This window comes from Neofelis nebulosa, chromosome 1 (assembly GCF_028018385.1).
Source record: "Neofelis nebulosa isolate mNeoNeb1 chromosome 1, mNeoNeb1.pri, whole genome shotgun sequence".
In the NCBI taxonomy this organism is placed as follows: domain Eukaryota; kingdom Metazoa; phylum Chordata; class Mammalia; order Carnivora; family Felidae; genus Neofelis; species Neofelis nebulosa.
In genome coordinates this window covers 17,745,324-17,768,580 of record NC_080782.1, presented here as the reverse complement: position 1 = coordinate 17,768,580, position 23,257 = coordinate 17,745,324, and the positions used below count along the sequence as shown (strand labels likewise).

Below are 23,257 nucleotides of genomic sequence, written 5' to 3'. Positions count from 1 at the left end.
CAGGCTCTGTGCTGACAGCTCAGAGCCTGGAGCCTGCTTCAGATTCTGTGTCTCCCTCTCTTTCCGCCCCTCCGCCACTCACACTCTGTCTCTCTCTCCTTCAAAACTAAATAAAAATTAAAAAAAAAAAAAAAGAAACAAATTCCATCTACAGAGATCAACATCTGGAATCACTGAAGTTTCACATTTTTGACTCATAAAAATTATGTTTTTGGTCTTGATAATTGCCTCTAAAGGAGCTAAACAGAAGAACACACACACATGTACATTCATCTTACTATTTATAAAAAAAATAGGCAATGCTCATTAAATCATTCAACTTCCTTGAATGAATAATGTGCACGTCAAAAATTATTCTGTAGAGGGGTACCAGCCTGGCTCAGTTGGTACAGTATGTGACTCTCAGTCTTGGGGTCCTGAGTTTGAGCCCCACATTGGAGATAGAGTTCACTTAAAAAAATTTTTTGAAGAATTTCAAGTGATACTGAAAAATAGTCATGGTATTTTGTTACTGAAAGTGTTAAAAAAAAGAAAGTGTTGATTTTTTTATATCATGTTGTATGTGTATATAGTCAGAGAATAATAAATATAAAAGTACATATAGATATATATCTATATGTATACTTTTTCAGTTATATGTATTTTTATTTATAGCAATTTATATACACTGAACATAACAAAGTGTACAGAAATGATAAAAGAAGCTATCTATCTACAATACCCACATCAGGCAGTCACTTATTTAATATTAGAAATGATGCTGGAAAAACACCTATACTTTAAGGTAGTTACTCATGTGCCAGTTCAATCACCACTGAATAACTAATTTTAAATATTGCCCATCAGGGGTCGTCTTTATGGCTCAGTTGGGTAAGTGTCCCACTCTTGGTTTTGGCTCAGGTCATGATCTCCTGGTTCCTGAGTTCGAACCCAGTGTCGGGCTCCTTGCTGACAGTACAGAGCCTGCTTGGGATTCTCTGTCTCAACCTGTCTCTCTGCCCCTCCCTCACTTGCACTCTCTGTCTCTCTCTCTAAATAAATAAATAAACTTAAAAAAATAAAGACAAAAAAGGTTAAAAAATATATTGCCTGTCAGTGCAAGATATCTCAGGTGGTCCCCTATGAGGTATTGTCATGTAATGAACTGCTATAAAAATTCTGATCCTCTCAAGAGTTTTACATTAATCAACTTCATTCCCAGTTCAAAGTTTTAATGTATATTCACATATTTCTTCTGAAGTTTTAACCCCTACAAAATTCAGCTTTAAATTAGAAGGGAAAAATAGAAGAGTGAGGAAGAACAGCAACTGAATTTAATTTCGATCTTGGATAGAGCCGCAAACACATTTGCTTTTCTATTCTTGTGTCTGTTAGAAAAGAAAACAGTTCTGATTTTAGCTAAATGTGAATTTTTTTTTTTTTGTAACTCTTCTTGGATCCCATTGTAAAAACCTTCTTAGAATTTTCACTCGCTTTCCACAATATTACCACATATTCTTTGGAGCCATTGGCAAAATGGATGCAGTTTATAGAGTCTTTGCTTTTGCATTGAGCTTTTGCCCAGCTCATATCTTTAGATACATTTAAAAGAGAAAGCAATACCCACTGTGTTGAATATCTTTCATAGTATGGGTGAAATATGTAATTTGAAATTCCCAAGTTCAAAGTACATTTATCTACAGCTTGATTTTACACTTGAAATTTCCTCTGCTTCATAAGAGTTTGTAAAAAATTAGGAGGGAAAAAATCTTCCTCCTGTCATTTATCACAATTTTCCTTAGACTTGAGTAAAATATACAGGAACTTGAAAAAACTAAAATCATGTGCTCTCTTTCCATTTTCCATTACTTCAATTGTAACACTTGTCCATGTATCAATCCTTTGCATATGTTATTATACAAGTATATTTTCAGAGAAAAAATTGAAATAAATACAAATTCACAGAATGAATGCATTAATTTTAATAACATTAAATTGGAAAGATGATGCTATTTTATTGAACTTAAAACCAGAATGTTGAGTTTAAGAGCAAAGATATAGCCACTGTTATCTTTATTTTGTGTATGTTTTGATTTTACTAATACTAATACACAGAGCTTATTTGCAAAAAGATATTTATATGATTTAAGGTATTTCAAACCTTTTTTTGTGGGGTTTGAAACATTAAAAAAAACAGAACTCATTCTTCCCCAAATTATGCAAGAATGGTGGGCTTGTAGGCAAATTTTGAGGCACAGTCCAAATGACTGTGAACACTAAAAGAATGTTTTTCCTTTGGTTGATCCATTGACTGAAATGAGCTTTTATTTATTTTTTTTTAAATTTTATTTTATTTTAGAGAAAGAGAGAGAGAGAGAGAGCACAAGTGGGGAGCAGGGCAGAGGAAGAGAGACTCTAAAGCAGGCTCCATGCTCAACACTGAGCCTGATGATAGGCTTGATCCCAAAACCCTGGGATCATGACCTGGGCTGAAATCAAGAGATGCTCAACCCACCAAGCCTCCCAGGTGCTCCTGGAATGAGCTCTTAAATCTAAAAATGTGGACTCTGAAATCAGATGGCCTTATACAAATAATTAGGCATAGGCTAAAACATTTTAGATCACCATCTGAATAAAAAAATGATATTTATAAGAATATACATGCTGTATAACTTAAATAGTGAGTATATTACTTATAAATATATATATGAGTATACATATTCTTAGAGAAGTATAAATAATGTAATACTTACATTGTATGTATACATTATTGGATAATTTATAGATCTCCAAGTCTATGTTCCTCTTCTATCAACTCTTGGACTCCAGTTTGAAAAACATTGACTTAAAGTGTTGCAATGAAAATGTATCGTCTTTTTTAGTCCTCCCCTGTTATTTATGTGTATCTTGTTACATACTATAATAGAGTGAATTGTACATGTGTTGAAGAAATTATCAGCGGTTCAAAACTTTTCTACATTACAAGATTTCAAATATATAGAGGGAATTAGAGCAAGCTATTTGTCTGCAAATCTGAAAAGATAATCAGTGATCCTATCCAACATTTAGCTGAGTAATACTGAATAACTCATTGAAAATCAGTCTGTTAAAATGAGATACTCTACTACACATAACTATAACCATCTGGTGTGCCAAAACTCTCCTCTGCTTTCAAATAAGAAGGCACAATGATGATCAAATACAGTTGATCCTTGAAAAACACGGATTTGAACTTCATGGAGGTTAAACCTCACATGTATTTTTTTTTTCACGAATACATAAACTTATAGTATAGATAAATACAATATAATGTTGTAAATGTATTTTCTCTTCCTTGTGTTTTCTTAATAATGTTTTCTCTACCTCACTTTATTGTAAGAATACAGTATATAATACATAAACATAGAGAATAGGTGTTAATACACTTATTTTTGTTATTGCTAAGGCTCTGGTCTACAGCAGACTATTAGTAGTTAAGTGTTGTGGATGTTAAAAGTCATACACATATGTTCAACTGCTACAGGGGTCGGCCACTCTAACCCCTGCATAATTAAAGGGTCAACTGTGGATTAAAAGGTAAATGATGGAATCTCTGGGATATATACATGTATATATAAATATTTAGCATGCATTTTTCTAATTTTTTGTGTGTATTTAAAACGTTTATAATCAAAGAGTTGGAAGGAAGGAAGGAAGGAAGGAAGGAAGGAAGGAAGGAAGGAAGGAAGGAAGGAAGGAAGGAAAGGAGGGAGGGAGGAAAGAAAGAAGGAGATGAAAATGAAAAAAAGAACCATAAGATTTTTCTTTAACTTTTCTGATGAAAAGTTATGCCGCAAGTATTTTTAACACGGGGCCATCCCTTTAATGGTGTTTTCTGTCTCTGTCTCTCTTTCTCCCCCCAAAAGCTCCATTCTGACTTAGATAAAGGAGAGGGCACTGTTAAATACACCCTCTCAGGAGACGGCGCGGGCACTGTTTTTACCATTGATGAAACTACAGGGGACATTCATGCAATAAGGAGCCTGGATAGAGAAGAGAAACCTTTCTACACACTTCGTGCTCAGGCTGTGGACATAGAAACCAGGAAGCCCCTGGAGCCTGAATCGGAATTCATCATCAAAGTACAGGACATTAATGATAATGAGCCAAAGTTCTTGGATGGACCTTACGTTGCTAGTGTCCCAGAAATGTCTCCTGTGGGTGAGTAGGCAAATCGAAATTTTGTCAGATGCTATGAGGCCTTTTCAACATTTATTTTTTGCAGTTTGGTGTAAACATCTTATTTGTAAGCCAGAAGATTATTCTTCCACTGTAAAGGATGCAATTATTTTCATTTTTCCCATTTTTTTTTCTGGCTCCATCTAAATATATAAATAGATTCATAAACATGTAGGATATATAGCATTTACCCTATTTTCCAGTCTTTGCATTCACCTGAGCTCAAAGAATTCCTTGTAATTAAGTACAAAACTCACTTTGTACTAAAGTTCATTATCATTGCAATTCCAGATGCCTACACAGGTACCTACCGTACCTACCAAATAGCAGATAGTAATTCATGGTTCACAGTAAATCATCCAAAGCATGTGTTCTATATTTGTCTGGAGTGGTCCAGAAAGGAGCGTGCTATAGATGGAGATTCCAGAAGGATGATATTGTTTCGTTTTGACTACAAGTAACCCATAGTAGTTACATCATCAAACCAGGAAGCAAGTATTATCGTGAACTCATTAGAATAAATTTACAATTCAGCTACCGTATATATAAATTCATGGTATTAATTTATAGAATATAAATTCACATTTCAATATCAAGCTAAATTCAGAAGTTCTAAGATAATGTATTTTTGAGGTCAATGAATTAAGGATTATGGTTTTAATGACGATTTTAAATAACTTTTATTCCTCAGTCACCACTGCCAATCCCTTATTCTATTTCAAAGTAACTTCTGGTGTCTAGCACATTAGTAAGATAAAGCTACCCACCGCTCCCAGGTTACAACTTGAAACTCTTGTGGGGAGCCATTGCTAAGTTTCCTGTCTGACATTCCTCAGAAGGCTTCTGCTGGCCCTACAACCATCCCATTTTAAATATTAGTGTACAACCACAGGGCTGCAAATCTGTTATTCAGTTTTTGCTACATTTTTGAGCTGTTGCTTTTATATCGTGCTGATTGCTAGAGATTTAGAAGTACAATCGAGAAGAAGTAGATTTTATTAGAAAGTGTCCCTGAAAATTGGGATATTACTGGGAGAGAAAAAAAAACGAAGGCACTATTTTGAGCAAAAGTAAGGTTTTTAAGAAGACAATGTGTTTTTTTGTTCCTAAATGGTTTAACCCAGGGCTTACTTTGTGTGAATTTGACATATTTATAAGAATTTATGACCCTCAGTGACTATTATAGAAACAACATCCCTTTTTAAAAATTTTTTTAATGTTTATTTACTTTTTGATGGAGGGAGGGGCAGAGAGAGAAAGGGAGACATAGAAATCGAAAGCAGGCAGCACAGAGCCCTACATGGGGCTCGAACCCACAAACTGTGAGATCATGACCTGAGCCAAAGTTGCTGATTGAGCCACCCAGGCACCCCTATAGAAACAACATCCTTAAAGCAAACATACACATCCCTCTACATTATTAGAAAATTCTGTCTTATTAGATAGATAATTAGTTCTTTTGTTGTGCCAATTTGGATAAAGGGAAAGACTGCAGAGTCTGAACTTTATATAAAGAAGTTCACACCTGGAACCTGAAGAGAGAAATAAATCTGGAAAATCAGGGTAGGTAAGTGAGAAAACAAAGTGGTCCCAGCTTTTCCAGTATTGGGGTGAGACACAATTTGCTGTACTGCCTTGAGGTATCAGAAAGATCTAGGGAAGAATGGGTTTTTAAAAATGGTTTGCCGTATGACATTACTGAAGTTTCTCATTGTTTATTCAAGAAATTCCAGTAAATTCTTAAACTGAATTTCAACACACCCTCCCTGTTTTCATTTTTTTTTTTTTTAACAATAATAAAGGAGTATTTCTTTTGAAGGTGACACCACACTGAATGCTATGGGTTCACCCAGGTATTATTGGACTACATTTACATAATGTGCTGTTTTCAAAGATATACTAAGAAGTTTAAACAACACTTATGAATTAAATATTAGAAATTAAGTATCTACCACGTACTGCTTTTGCCGTTCCCCACAATCCTGTCTATACACATAACAAAACAACATAAGAGACCCAGTTGGGCTTGTGGCATTTGCTGTTTCTGCTTTTACATGACCAACCCAAAGCTAAGGAGAAATTTCCGCGCATCCATCCAGATGTCACATCTACGTTCCTAGATCTCTGGAGCTCATTCCGCAAGCACACCCTTCTTACCACATGGAAATGGTCACTGTTGTAAATCACTTGTGATAACTCTTCGTTCTATTTTCTTTAACCGCCTCCCTTCTGGCAAATTCCTGCTTCTGTGTCATTTTCCTTGGGATATCAAAATTATTTTTGTTCAACACCAAATGGAGCTCACCATGATTTGTTAGACAGAATAACTATTGTCACAGCAAATCTTGCTGTCAGTTTTACAAATTTGTGTTTGAATATTCTCTAGGAAATAATTGTCCTTTCCCGATAACAGGCAACGTTGTTATTACAGTGTTGGAGAAGAATCAACCAATTTAAAAATAGATACAGTAAAATAGCTTATTTTGTAATACAAAAGATCAAGAAATATTGGCACATCAAAACAATTTATTATACAAATGTCATTAGCAATCATAGATTGTGCATCAGAAAATATGATGAACAATTAAACATGGAATGGAAATGAACTCAAGTGAAAATTACAAAGACTGTAACTATGCAAAGGGGAGTGGTGGTGAGCGAGGTGAGCAGAGATTTCAGAGCAAAATTAATATTTAAGACTTATCAGACTAGAGAATATATTTGGTTCCTGAAAGTTGAAGAAAATTCTAGTGAATATATTAATTGCTTAAGAGAAAGGTCACTTTGTTACCAACTTGTGCTCCATCCAGTATGCCACGGAAGTAATATTCACAGATAAAGTGCTTTTACTCTGACCCAAGGAAATTACTTAATGATCTAGATATTCCCCAACTCAGACTTTCTCCTTGGAGACAGATTTGGATGTTATGAATGTGGTCTTAATTCTTTAAGATCACTAGAGTAACAATGAATTACAGTAATGTTCTTCTGTAATACCAGTGGTCATGCATGGGTATGGTATGCAGTTTAAGTAACTTTTCCTAGAGAGCTGACAGGTGTAACATCTTTAAACCCTTATTTATACTTGTATCATCATCCTCTGCCTGAGCTAAGCCAAGCCATCTTGAGGCAGCTGATTGAGTTATTCATAACCAGGTCTCTATGACACGTTTGATAAATGCCAATTGTGAATCATAATTTATGCAATACGATCAGCCATTTCCTGAGCAGTAGTCAGCGGCCAGGTGATCCAACTCAAGATTTGTATTCCCTGTTTTAGTATGTAACCATTACAGGAATTTTGTGCAGTATTGTTTACTATTCGATCTTCATTTTTATACAAAAAATTAACTCCGATATCAGAAAGTAACTATGACTCTCGGACTCTTCAGAAACAAAGTTGATTGCAATCAGTTATACCCTTTGCTGGATTCTAAAATGTCTTTGAGACTTACATTTAGCTTTCAATCTTGGGTGAGCTGGTTAAGACTTTGGAATGATTGTTTTATTCATTTTATTTTATTATATTTTATTTTATTTTATTTTTTATTTTTTATTTTATACCTGAGAATAGGGGACCCTGCTTAAAACAAAATCTAAGGAATAGTATTTCTTATTCAGTGACTTAAAAGAAAAACAAAAAGTAGTATAAGTATAACCAAAACAAGGTACATCTAAAGAGAATTACACTGCTGGCTTAATTTAAAAATTAACATGTACTCTTTTTTTTCCCTATGAACTTTATTTTGTTTTACATGAAGTTTGGAGATATGTGCTATGAGTGAATTTTTGGTGGAGGTTTTTGAAGGCTTTTAAACAGAATATTTTGTACATGGCCATACTTAAACAGTCCAACACCGAGAAGGAAATAGTGAAAAAGGAGCCTATCCCTAATATTAATTTATTATACCATTATTATAATTTAGAAACATATAAATCTCCATAGTTTCTTTTTATCAAGAAATGATAAAGCAAATATATTATTTTACCGTATGAGCCATCCATGGCCACAGAGAACAGTCCTAAGTAGGAGTAAACTATCATTAGTGTCTGTGCCCAATAAGCAGAATTTTTGTCAGAAAGTTGGAGACAGAATGTTAGCTATTTTCTATGAATAAAGACATTCTCCATGTATAACCAAAATGTGATTATTAAAATCAGGAAATTAACATTAATGCATTATTGCAATGTGATCTTTAGGCCCCATTCAAGCTTCCTAAGTTGTTTCAATATCTTACATTACAAAACTTTCTCTCTTTTTTTAAGTTTATTTGTTTTGAGAGCGAAAGAGAGAGGGAAAGCAGGAGAGAGTGTGTCTAAGTGGGGGAGGGGCAGAGAGAATGAGGGAGAAAGAATCCCAAGCAAGTTTCATACTGCCAGAGTGGAGCCAGACATGTGGCTCAAACTCACAAACCATGAGATCATGACCTGCCTGAGCAGAAATCAAGTGTCAGAAACTTTACCAACTGAGACACCCAGGTTCCCCAAATAACAAAACTTTCAAGATGAAAATCCCATATTGTATTCCAATGCCATATCTCTTTAGTTTCCTTCAATCTGGAGCAATTCCTTACTCTTTCTTGATTTAGGGACATGTTTGAGGATTTCTGGCCAGTTATTATTTAGCATGTCCTTCATATTGGGTTTGCCTAATGTTTCCTCATGTACAAATTCAGGATATGCTTCTTTGTTAGGTGCATCACAGACATGATGCTGTATTCTTGTTGCATCCCGTCATATAGAACAGGGTTTTGATTTGTCTCATTACTAATAATGTTAATTTTTATTATTTGATTAATGTTGTGTATTAGCTATGCAGTGTGATCAGCCAACATAAACATTAGCCGGAAACTTATCAGTATGAAACAACAAGCACTTATTATCTCACAGAAGCATGGATATCCAGAAGTGACTTGGGTGGGTACCTTCGGCTCAAGGTCTCCCTTGAGGTTGTAACCAAGCTGTTGGCTGGGGCCACGGGTGGATCTAATGGCTTAATTGGGAGGAGGTAGGAATTTGCTTCCAAACTTACTCATGTGGTGATTGGTGAACTTCAGGCTCTTGCTAGGTAGTCTTTCTCCAGGGCTACCTCACAACACAGCCACTGCCTGGCCTCAGGAAGAGCTATCTGAGAGAGCTAGAGAGAAGGGCATCTCTGATCAAAGCCACGGTCTATATTTATAACTAATATTTAAAGTGATATGCTATCATTTCTGCCATATTCCAATTGTTAGAAGTAAGTCCAATGCACATTCTGGAAATGGGATTACCCAAGAGAATGAATACAAAAAAGCTGGGATCATTGAAGGCCCTCTTACAGAATGCCTACCACAGTTTACCCTCTGGACCCCACTGATTCATGTTGTATTATGCAGTATATACTCAGCCCTTTTTAGGACCCCAAAATCTTTTCCCCTCATTGCATGAGCTCAAAGTCCAGAAACTCATCATAGAATCAAGTGCAAGCATAAATGAGGTTCCTTACATTCATTTCTCCTTGATCTGAAGACTTGTGATGCTAGAGAAACCAGTTATTTAGCCCCATCCCCACACCTAATGCACAATGGTGAGATAAGAATGAAAATATTTCTATAGACATTTCTGTTTCAAAAAAAAAGAAAATGGGGTGCCTGGGTGGCTCAGTCGGTTAAGCATCCAACTCTGGATTTCAGCTCAGGTCATGATTTCATGGTCTTGAGATAGACCCCCTTCAGGCTGTGTTGGACCCTGCTGGGATTCTCTCTCCACTCCCCCCCCCCCCCGCCCCTTCCCTGCGCTCTCTCTTTCTCTCAAAATAAATAAATAAATAATTTTTAAAAAGAAGGAAAATGAACAAAATAAAGGTGCTACCGGCCCATCAAATTCCTGAAGTCTAGCTGGTAAAGAGTAAAAGCTCTTTGATTGGGTTCAAGGCCTGACAATATCTGTCCATGGCTCTCACTTATACCACCTCAGCTGTTGGCTCTACCTTCTGAGCTGGCCTTCCTTTCTCGTGAAATGTAGCCAGATTTGCAAACACACAGCTCTCTTGGCTGGCTTCCTGCCAATAGAATTCAAAGGGTTCAAAGGCTTAATCTTACTGTACAGTCTCTGACTCTTTTTCTTCAGTTCACACTTTTGATGTATCTACATGCAGAACTCTATTTTGTCAGTCGTATGGGTATCCCATGAATCTTTTGGGGGCTCACTGAATTAGACAAAAAGTCTCTTCAAGAAAAATTCTCTCTACCTTGGACCCTACTGAGGTGCCTGAGTGACAAAGTCTTTACGTGAATTAGAATCCTTATTGTTAGCTAGAAAGGATCTTTGAGTCATACTTACCCATTAATCTCTAAGGAGGGGAGATTTGTCTGACTAGATAGTAAGCCAACGGACTTACTAAAAGTTTCACAGTCACTCCATGACTTTCCTGTGTGCCCCGGATTTGATTTTTGCTTAGAGACCATTTCTTAATTTTAGCATCATTTGCCATCTGAGAAGACTAGTAACCTTCAAAACCAGCAAGACCTGGATCCCTTTTGTTTAAAAGTCACTGGGTCCATTTCTGTTGTTACATAAATGCAGGGAACAGTTTTGCTGCAAAAGTTTTCTGTCTTAGCTGCTATGCAGTGACCCTCTAGTTTCCCATATAATATGCTCATTTTCCTGCAAGCCTTACATGCAGCACCTCCCAAGTCCAACATTCAATAGAGGGTGTGTTTGAGGCATTTTATACTGACCTCCTCCTCAAAGCCCACTGCCTAACTGTAAACAATTACCCCATTTTAAGTGTTTGTTATAACACATCCCACTACCATGTACAAAATTGCTATTATCTACTACTGTATAACAAATTACCCCTGGATTTAGAGGCTTGAGACTGAAAGTATATATTATCTCTTGGTTTATCTGGGTCATGAATTTGGGTTCAGCTTAGCTGGATGTCTCTGCATCAAAGTGTCTTGTGGATTTAGGGTCAAAGTGGCGGCAAGGAATATGGTTTTTCTGAAGATTCACCTGAATGGGGGATGTACTTCCAAGCCCAGTCACGTGGCTGTTGTCTTAGAATTGGTATCCTGTCTCTTCTGCTATATTTTATTTTATTTTTTTTAGGATCTGCTTGATAAAAGCCCATTTTACTCTCCGGGGAAAGGAATTAGCCAGAGGTGTGAATGTTGGAGGCAGGCATAACTGAGGTCCATCTTAGAGGCTATCTACCTTAGACGATGATTCTACTGTAATGTCACTGTTTATCTTTTTGTAATTGTTACATATTTTGTTGAGAGATATTTTGAAACAAGAAAGATAACCTTGTCCTCATCGCACTTTCAAATGATCCATCTATTAGTTTGTCAGTGTGGTCTCGAGGTCTTTCTTACTGTATTAAATTCATTCCGATGTATTAGCACCATTATTGATTTTAATATCGCAATGTTAAAATATAACATGAATTAAACATAAAATATAACATGCACTGAAATGTAAAGTAAAAGTGAAGACACTTTAAGCTGATATTTGTGTCTTTTCAACATTACCTCTTAATTATTTGAATATTCCCTTCCTTTCTGGCCCAAAAATATATGTGGGACTTGTCTTCAATTTTCCTTCCTCAGCTCTGGGAAGAGTGACTTCTCTAAGAAGCTTTCCCCCCATGCTCATAGAGAGTAATATTTAGGACCCCAAATCTGGTTGTCATGCGTGTTTTTTGCTATTAGAAAAATCATTGCTCCCAGGCCCTCTCAGTGGGTACGGCTAAAGAATATATCTATATGCATATATGTACAAAATATTTATTTCTGTATCATTCTAAATATATTGAGAACCTTGGTTTTATACCAATACTTCTTATTCTAATCTAACACCATGATTTATTTCATTTTTTTAACCCTCTAATAACTTACAGCTCTCTTTTGCAAGAGTGAGAAATCTGGCTGTTGTTATCCTTAATACATGTATTTTGTTCTTTGACCAAGCCCCCTGTAGGCCACCAATCTTTCACTGCCACTCAGCCTCCCAACACCTTGCAGATTCTCCAGTGACTCCACTTTGACTTTGAAAATCTGCACTGGCGGTTTCCACTACCTTCTCTACCCCACCGTGGAGGTTTTGTGCATCTCACCAGGACTTTGAATTCCCATACCAGGCCATATTTCCCACATATAACATGCCTTCTTCATGCCAGCGGATCTCTGTGTGGACACCTTTCTCACTCTGCTCGAGTTTCAATACCTTGTTCAGGTCTATTGTAGCTTTTGTCCAATTCTTCCACCCTGATATCCCTGCCAGTACAAAAATCTCTCTGCTCACCCTAGCTAGGCCTTAAGACTGAATTATTCTAGAAGATAAGCAAAGAGCAAGGGCTCTCTTTGATTCTTAAAGGAACTTAACATGTTTCTAGAAGTGATTATCTCTGGGTTGTATTTCCCATATGCATTAAACTGTGTTTAAATGAAGGGTCATTCATTTGATTTTAAGTTCCTTCGTAATTTACTCAGCTGAGTCCAAATTTTGCTATGAGAGGCCAAATATGACCTAGGAAGTAGTTGATAAGCCATGTTTGCGAAAATACTATTTTTTAAATTCCTTTTCCACATTGGAAAAATTTTCTATTCTTGTATTCAATAAAATATATGTATATATATTTTGGGGGAGGTGGCTCAGTCGTTAAGCATCTCATGGGTTCAGGTCATGATCTAATGCAGTTTGTGGGTTCGAGCCTCACTTGGGCTCCGTGCTGACAGCTCAGAGCCTCGAGCCTCCTTCGGATTCTGTGTCTCCCGTTATCTCTGCCACTCCCAAGCACATGCTCTGTCTCTCTCTGTCTTTCAAAAATAAAGAAATGTTTAAAAAAAAAGAAATATGTGTATATATATATATATATATTAAAATAAATATATATTTATTTATATATATTTCTGTATATATATATTAGAAGGCATGTCATATATATATATATATATATATATATATATATATATATGTATATGCATATCTACAGAGAGACAGAGGACAAACTCTGTTGTAACACATTCTATTGCAACATGTGGGTGTTAAACTTAAGAGTACAAATTCCTGCTCTACTCTTTCCATGGTTGTGAGTGCTTGCTCAGGTTATTTGTCCTCATTGTGCTTTGGTTTCATTACCTGCAAATGAGGAATAAAAAGACCTAATTCCCAGAGTTACTGCAAGTAGTAAAAGAGAGAACTTACATGTAACATTCGCTACAACGCCTGGATAAACACAATCAATATACAGGGACGGATCCTGTTAATAATTTGATGATCGTTCTCAGGAAACGAGCAGGAGAATGTGTAACGTGTAGCAGTCCTAGCTAATTATCCCTCCCCCTTTTTTTCAGGTAATGCCCCCCTCTGACACATGAGCTCAATATTTACTATCATTTTTGAAACCAGCTATATACCAAGTCTGCTTAAAAGCCTAATAGTTTTTCTATCCCGATTTACATTTTCTTAAGTGTAGAGTAGTCTTTTGTCTTAATCTGTGGAGACAAGATGTTGATTTGTAAGAAACACCAATTATCACCTTACACTTGTGCTTTCCAATCTGCCGAGCCGCTGTAACACATTTGATGAAATTGAGCAAGGCCTGGCGATCCCTCTGGTGTCAGCAGCGAAGTGTCCACAGGGCACAGCATGGCAGGACTATTTTCAGGGCCATAGGATGTTACGACTGTGTGTTCAGGGAGCATTTTATTCCTCCGTTTGATTCCTATGTTTTTATTAGCGGTACAATTGCAAAGGTAATGCTATTGACAGTTTTTGTGTGGCCTTGAGAGAAGTGTATGAATTGTTTTAGTAGCAGCCCAGTGACTCCCTAAACATAAACCATGCTGCATTGATAGTTGCTGCAGCAGCCACTGATCAGCAATAAATGTTAAAAATTAACAAGAAGTTCCTTTTTTTCCTAACCACCAAATGACTCTAAGCATTAAATATATGTTAGCAGGAGTTGCTTCTTGGCCACTGAGTGGTTCAAAACATTAAACATATTTTTAAAGCATTACTCTTTCCCCAGCCTCCAAGTGGTTGTAAACATTAAATATGTTTTATAAAAACTGCTTTGCCAGCTACTGGCAGGATAGCTATGAACATCATTTTTCTTTAAAGTTGCCTTCCAGCTGCAGGACTGTTTTTTTTGTTTCTTTCTTTTCTTATTTGCTCTATTCTATTTATTTTTTTCTACACAAAAGCAGGCAAGAGGGAATCTTGGCCCAATTGTCTCTTGCTTTATGATAAGTGATCACGGGAGCACGGTGACACCTATATAAAACCATGCCGGCATTAGGAGTTCTCGGAGGTTCAATTGCTTGGACTGGGTATTCCACATAGGTATCAGCTACATTTTCCAAACTAATTTTTGTGTCTGCTTTCCATTGTGCAAAGCATTGAGGTCTGAAGATGGGTATAAACTCAGCGTAGCATTAAGGATAATAAATTCAAGCAACCAGACATGGATGGATTCTGCGCATTGATCAAGGTGAAAATATTCCATCAAGAGAACAGGCTCAAAGACAGGCAAAATGGCAGGACCAGGAAGTTAATGAGATCTTTAACCCAAACATGATGAAGGACTTGAAATCTATGTCTGCAAATAATTCAATGTGACAACTGCAAGCAATTCACACAGTGAAGCTCATGTCACTCTATGAAAGTCTATGCAGGACTTAGCCAGGAAATTGGTTTATTTTAACCACATTCACAATGAAAATCAAGTGTGGCACCTGAGTCAATTAGAAACATGAATCCGCTCTGCCGATCACCGCCACAGTAATTCATCATCAAGCCAGATAATTACCCAGTAAAGGTCTTATTTCTACAGGATCCAAGTGTTTACCAAGTCATATAAAATTGTATTTTGCCAAATGTTCTATTCTAGGTATGTGTGCAACAGATTTAAATATTTAGGGATTACCCATTATGTACAGGCACTTTTGGGTACAGGGGTTAGAACAATGAGGAAAACAGACAAAACTCCTGCCCTCAGAAAGTTTCTTTCCGGCGATCCAGTGAAAGGGCAGCAAACTGTGTTGTATGGGCTATTCTGGCACATCAGCTGTTTTAGTGGAATGCAGTCACACTTCATTTACATATTGTCGGTGCCATTTCACACCACAGTGACAGTGCTGGCAAAAAACCATATGACCTGCAAAGACTAAAATATTTACTTTCTGGTTCCTTACAACAAGTTTGTTGAGCCATGAAATAGTGGATGGTGTATCAGAGGGAGTTAAGGTTAAAATTTTAAATAAATGTATGAGAAAGAAGAGTGTTTACCTTAGAAAATGCCTCCTCAAGGGGCGCCTGGGTGGCTCAGTCGGTTGAGCATCCGACTTCTTCTTCGGCTTAGGCCATGATCTCGAGGTCTGTGAGTTCAAGCCCCACGTCGGGCTCTGTACTGACAGCTCAGAGCCTGGAGCCTGCTTCGGATTCCGTGTTTCCCTCTCTCTCTCTGCCCCTCCCCCGCTCATGCTCTGTCTCTCTCCTGTCAAAAATAAATAAAACATTAAAAAAAAAAAGAAAATGCCTCCTCAAAAAGAAATAAAAATTAATGAAAGAAAGAAAGAAAGAAAGAAAGAAAGAAAGAAAGAAAGAAAGAAGAAAGAAATGGCAGGACCATAGGTAAAATGAAGAGTAGAAGCAAGTCCCATTTAGTTTTTGCTAAAAGAAATGGTTTGACTTGATTCTAGTCACTTAGGCACTGTCTCCAAATATTAAAGGTTCACAATACAGTATTTTTGATTTCCCTGCAGAAGTAATACTTCTCTCCATTATGTAACCATATATATGTATATTTTTTTTAATTAAAAGAAAAATTTTAAAGTGAAACTAAGAAGGTCGAAGAGAATAACCTCTAGATTGGGTTGAACCAATCCTTCTTTATATGATTTCTCAGGTTTTGTTAAGTTCTTTGCCTCACTGGAATTTACTGGAAGCAAATGTAAACACAACATCCAGTATTAACGGCTGTTGCCCAATAAGTGTTACAGGAGACTTTCTCAGAAAGCAAGGTCCCAGTGAGTTCATCAAGGTTGGCACTATTTTCAGTCCTGACCAAGAAACTGAAACTTGTAGAAAAAAAAAATTAGTGGCTACAATTTTACAAATAATTAGCAAAAATGAATATGAAAATATGGTACAATTTGTTTAATTGGCAACAGTACTTGAAGAAGAAACATGTCAATTGAATTGTCATCTGTGTTAATTTTGCGTCTGAGAAAAACATTGTAATGGGATAATTTCATGAAATGCTTTGATGGCAAGAAAGTGCCAAAATATGATTAGCTACTGCACAATTCAAATTAGACAAGAAAGCAATTGGTGGCAGCCTGATTATGGAGAGGTTTTGTTTCATGCCTTTTTCTTCTCTTTTTCCATGTGTTTAATCAAGGACATTTTGTTTGACAGTGAAATGATTTATACCGAAAACATTGTTATCACAAGAATTTAGTAGAAACTTCACTATAAAAGGAGAAAACACACTTCCATTTTCTCAAATATCTTAAAAAAATATAATTGCCATCTGAAAGAATGTGTCATCTTCATAGAAGTAATACTTTTTATAACTGATATTAAGTCCCTATTTAGCTAAAGGCCGAATGAGAAGCAACTCACCCATACGATTATGTTTATATTTCTACTGTCAAATATATTCAGTTAGTATTTAAACTGGGTTATCTTTCATTATTTTTTATTTCTACTCAGTTATTCAGAATGGATATTCTAGAATTTTAAAAGGTCATTTAAATTTTGCTACCTATATTTCATATCCCTGGTTCTTTTAAAAAATAATCTGGTATATACCTAAACTAATAAAGGGGATTATGCACTCATTTTCTAGCAGATCTTAGCTCTGTACCAAAGGTTGCTTAAATACAATGTATAGAGATTCTCTTTTGTATTTTTTTAAAATAGGATTTATGTGTCACCCGAACCATAACAGATCCTTATGGCATATCACCAAGAACACTGTCTTCCTATGTTAATTCCTCATAACAGAAGCAGGTTTAGAGATTTTAAATGTGGGACAGCTATTAAACAGTTTTGAATGTTTTCTTATGATAATAAGATTCTTTTATTTGTTAAATAGCAGGAGAAAGGACTTTTCAAGATTATTTTTTCCGTGCATACATTTACTTCTCAAGAGGGTGGCTTATGGAAAGTATCTTAAAAAGAACTAGTACAACTGAAAAAAAGGAAGTTGAAAGAGTGTTCACTGAACACTGGGAAGAAATAATTGTCTTAATTGCAGAAAGACAGAATATTATAGTGAAAACAAAATAGGCTTTGGAGTACCAAAGGTCTGGATTCAAGCTTTGCTCAAGTACGGGGGAATATTTAGATAAGTGTTTCCTTTTGGTAAAGCTCAGATGGGGAGCACTGTTTTTATAAGGATGGAAAGAGATACCATTTGTCAACAAAAAAAAACAACCAAACAAAACCAAAAAACCAAACCTGAGAAGGGTTTCAATAAATACTAGTCACTGACTCCTCCTTTCCTTCAGCAGCTTTTTCTATGGGGTTTTCGATTTGGAGCAGATAAGAGCCTTTGATTACTTTTCTCTCTTCATCTTTGTAATTACTCTTAGCAAATCACATAAGGATGTTTCCAAAAAACATCTCCTTTCAGTATTTATATATTTCAAAAACCACTCATCCAAAATATATGAATAGTGACGCAGCACATAGGAAATAACATACAATTTGTATAAAATATCAGGAAATACTGTGCATAAATATGTCTACTGAATGTTAAAAGCAATGTCTTTTGGTTCAAATTCATGAAAATAGACTGAAGAAACACATTTATTTCTTCTTTGTTCCAAAACACTGCTGAAATAACAGAATGCAATGCTTAAAAATATAACTATAGGAAGCACGGAAATGTTGTGCTAGCAGACCAAAGAGGAAGGAATTTTTGAAGAATAAAGGTTATGTCAGAGGGACTTCTGGTTTGGGCCACAATAGAATTGTTGGTCTTAGGCTTGGATTTTCACCATAAACATGATAAAACTGAACAACATATACAACACAACAGTTATGTATGTGACAAAAAATATAAACTTGTCAACCTTGAGAGAAGGGAAAGCCATGAAATAAGCCTACATTTAGCTGAATTCTGATTGGGGCACTTTTGCTACCATGACACTACGTGGAGTCTAAGAATAATAAGCCAAGACATAGAGATTACAGCCTGGAGTTGCTCAAGTGACTGCAATTTGAGACCTGCTGAAGTGGTTGGAATTAGTGTAGGGAAGTAAGGAGAAGCTCAAAGAAACACTACAAAAGCCAGAGTGAGGTTTTAGCCTGGGTTTTCACCAAGGGCCGATCTGTGCCGAAACAGAATCAGTGTCTGGGGGCTGCAGGGCTGAGATACCAATGGTAACACAAGGCAGGGAGAAGTTGAAGTTACTGACTAGTCACAGGGAAGATTTCATTGAACATCTCGGACACTTACACGAGACACCAGAAAGGCTATGCATTTTTAGGAGCACAATCATGTGTCCTTCAATAAAGGCTGTGCCCTATGCGTTTTAAAAAATATTTTAATGTTTATTTATTTTTAAGAGGTGGGGGCAGAGAGAGAGAGGGAGACACAGAATCTGAAAGCAGTCAGCACAAACACCAAATCTGAGTTGTCAGCACAGAGCCTGACACGGGGCTGGAACTCCTGCACTGCGAGATCATGACTTGAGCCGAAGTTGGGTGCTTAACCAGCTGAGCCACCCAGATGCCCCTACCCTAAGTCTAAGAACAAAAATGAAAGAGACTTTTCTTAAAAAAGAGTTAAAGTAGGACTGACAAATTCAAAAATATTTTCCAGTAGTTTAACTGCCCTCAATGGATTAAGTCTTTTTGTAAGAAGATAATATACAGATTTTCTACAGTGGTTTATTTAAAACTTTCAGCATGAAATAAAAACAAATATAATTTATTCAAAGAAGCAGAAAAATGTGATCAATAATCCAAGAAAAAAGTCAATAATATTAGACATCATGATGACTCAGGTGTTAAAATGAATAGATAGATATCTATTATAAATATATTTTGAGACCGATGGAAAAGATGGTCGTGATGATAGAATAGCAAATAGTAAATTATGAAAATAGACATTCTGGAAATAACAACTGCAATAATATATGAATTAATAATAATATGAATAATAATATGAATAAATAATTCATAGGCAGGGCTTAATATCAAATTGCAGCTACTAGGAAAACTACAAATAACATTGAATTCAGAGTCTGTGAAATTACACACTCTGAAATAAAAGGGAAAAATTGTTGAGATAAATAAGAAACTAACATGGATAATATCAAACGATTAAACATATGTATAATTGGAGTCCATGAAAGATGAGAGATAGAATGGGGAAGAAGCAATATATTTGAATAAATAATTACCAGTGCTTACAAGTTTTGACTAAAAATTTCCACGCAAACATCCAAGAACCTCAAACAGCAATATACACAAAAAGGCTAAAATAAACCAAAAAATAATCAAAAATATCCATTTAGCCTATGGTAAAACTGGAAAGGAAAGAAAAAGGAGTAACAGCAACTGGAAATAAATAAATAAATAAATAAATGCCTCAAACAGACAGTAACCAAATAATCACACGGTAGACTTAAACACATTCACATTGGTGATTAAATGTAAATGTAGTAAATGCTTGGATCAGTTTACTAAGGCAACTGTAGCCACGTACCACAAACTCAGTAGCTTAAAAAACAAAGTTATTGTCTCACATTTCTCAAGGCTAGAAGTCTAAAATCAAGGTTTCGGTTTCTTTGGCAGGCCGAGGCACAATCTGTTCTAGACTGCTCTCCTTCCTTGGCTTATAGATGGCTAACTTCATGCTCACATGTTAGCTGCTTAACTGATTGAACCACCCAGGTGCCCCCAAAGGTTTCCTTTTTATAAGTACACCCATCATATTAGATTGGGATCCTAATGACTTCATTTTAACTCAATTACCTCTGTAAAGATCTTTCCTCCAAATAAGGCCATATCCTAAAGTAATGAGGGTTAGAATCCCTACATATTCTTTTAGGACTAAATAATTCAATGCATAACACACTAAAATTAAGAGGCAGTAATCTGCAGGCTATATAAGAAAGATTAAACTATGTGCTGTCTACTATGAATGCACTTTAGATATAGAGATAAAAATAGGTTAAAAATGAAACGAAGAAAGATATACTATAAAAACAATAAGCATAATAAAGCTGATGTGGCTTTTTAACACCAGACAAAAATATTCAAAACAAGATGAATTATCAGAATTAAAATGAGATATACGAAGTGCAAATTCCTCATGGATGTATATACACCTAGTTACAGAGCTTCAAAATGCATGGAGTAAAAACTGACTGAACTAGATGGAGACATAGAAAAACATTTACTTATAATCAGAGATTTTAACCCTAATATTTCAATAATATATACAAATGGAAGGTTTCACTACTATCATTCAATGCAGTCTATTTTCATTTATAGAACATTGCACACAAACCTGTGACAACATTTTAATCAAATTTACATGGAATATTTATGAAGGACTATGTATTCTAGTCCCTAAAACTGTATAAATCTTCTGAGATGAAGCAATGATGTCTCCATTGTTTGGGATATTGGTTAAATGAATGCATACATTTGTGAAAAGTCAAGAAATTGAACACTTAAGTTTGATGCATTTTACTGTATCTAAATTCTAATAAATAACAAGTACATAGGTAGGTAGGTAGACAGACAGATAAGTGAATAAAAAAATAAGAAAGTCAATCAATCAGTCAACCAATCAGTAAATATTATATAAAAATACTTTGTAAAAAAGTTAATCCCTATAAAGGTGAGTAATCCATATCCTTTACTGGCAAAAATGAAGACTTTATGCAAATGTTACTTTTTGTTTAAACCCCAAAATAACCCCCAAATCAGTAGAAATAATGGAATTTTGTTCATACTGTAAGAGTTGGTCAGGAAATTTATTACAGATGATCTTGCCTCCTATTCATGGGAAATGTTTGAAGTCTTTGCTTTTAGAAGAAAGCACTCAGTTTAGCGATCTAAATTATGAGTTGCAAAATAGGTGCTTCCAAGCATTAGAGATCAGTAAGAACACGATGCTGAACATGGTGACAATATGAAGGATGGAGATGCCCCCACTTTAAGAAGACTTGTATACCGAGCACTGAAAGGAAAGCTCACACCTATAAACGTAGTTGTTTCTCTGTAATTATTTTAAGTGCTTTCTAAATGTTTTTAGCAGTAAAATACTTATCATCATCTAATATTGTTCAATACTCAGTCTTTGTGGGTTTATTTGGTTTGCTATTGGTTCTGTTGGTTCTAGCTTATTATGCCTTGTATCGTATTCTATGAGAATATTGTAAGATTAGATGGAAATTATCATTACAAAGCATTTGAAGTTGAAATTGCTTCTACCTGGTCACTGCGTGAGTGGCTCTACCTTACGCAGTGTTCAAGTCTTTAGATTGGCTGGGTCACACAAACTCAGGCTGTGAGATCCAGGATGGGACTGGTTGACATCTGGGTCATTTTACTCTGAGAGTGTAGGCTTTGGTGATATTAATCTCTTGGAAGACAACTCTTCTAGACTTCTAACATACGTTAGATTTGGGCTTGTGTTTCTTTCTCATTCACTGTGAGATTTTCAAATAAATATTTGTATTTGTAGAAATTTGCTGCTGGAAACATAATATCCATATTTGTTTGGATTCCTCTTTTCTCTCCTAATTTGGCCCCATAATTTACTAAACTCATATAAACTCTCAAGGTTTTTAAAAAGTGTTTTAAAATGTATTGTGACAAGTAATTTTGGTTATTTTCATGGGAGTTATAGTCCAAATAACATTCCTGCATTCCTGGAGAGTGAAATCTTTGCTTATTTGTATATGCAGTACATTTTATATTTTAGACCATTTGTCATTTTTCTGATTAATTTTATTTTAGAACTCATTTTTGCAACCTCTATTTTATGTGAAAAGAGATTGGTGTTTCATTAAGACAACACTATCTCCACTAATTTCCACCTGAATGAGCATAGGCAAGTGAGTTGATATTGGCAAGCAACTATTTTCTCATTGTAAAATGGACATACATAACCGGGCTCTGTATGGATTAAAGAAATTAATGTGTAAACATCTAACGTAATACCTGAAAATAATAAAAACAGAATAATTAACTCCTCAGCCATCCTATCTGCCAGTAAAGTTCTTGGATATGAATATCACAGGGAAACACATTACATAACCACCTACCCAATAACGTGGATTGCATTGTCTTCTGGGACAAGTACTTCTTCCAAACAAATCAGACCATGTCACTCATATAACTTCCTTCTGTATTTTATAAATTCCTGATATTATCCTGTTTGCATTGAATACAAGGTAAACTCTTTGCTCACAATCATAACCAAATAGTACCTAGAGAATAAAAGCTATTAAGACAGGCCAAGAGTCAATTCAATTAATAGTTTATCTCTCCCTCTTTCAGAAATGCATCCTTTCTTACTCCAGTAGTAAAATCTCTTGTTTTACGACAATAAAGCAAATGCTCTGACAGTTATAAGCAGCATACAGAGTTCCAGAATGTAGTCTCACATCTGAATTTTAGCTTAGGGACATTATCATTATTATATTTTGCAGATCATTTAATTTACTAATAAAGTTACACTAACTCGGTACTGCGAAGCCATGTATTTTCCCACCCAGTGTGGTATAGCAGAATGGTCTGGCAATTAGTGGTCCTCATTTCTGAATAATGATTCAACATTAATTTAGATATAAAACACAACACACACACACTACTCAGGGGAGGGAAGATGGGGAAACAAAGGACACACAGAAGAAATAGGTAACATCTACTTTTGACTTCAAGAACAGGAGGGAGAGGAGTCTCAATACTCTAAACAAATATTCTAAGTGTTCTTGATTAGCTAACCTGTGTAGTTAAGTAGGTATTTTGTTGCCAATCAATATGCCAGAATCAAAATTACAGCAATAAAAATAATTATTATGATCAGGTTATGAAAAAT

The 23,257-nt window shown here is 35.6% G+C and overlaps 1 protein-coding gene across 5 annotated transcripts in view; it reads left to right on the top strand.

Moving 5' to 3' along the window:
- Positions 1–23,257, top strand: part of CDH12 (cadherin 12) — a 1,057,614-nt gene that overhangs the window by 856,781 nt on the left and 177,576 nt on the right. For all 5 annotated transcript variants that reach the window (XM_058716265.1, XM_058716257.1, XM_058716243.1 and 2 more), the window contains one exon: positions 3,885–4,179. In XM_058716265.1, the coding sequence (XP_058572248.1) occupies positions 3,885–4,179 (295 nt within the window). The remainder of the gene's footprint in view (positions 1–3,884; positions 4,180–23,257) is intronic.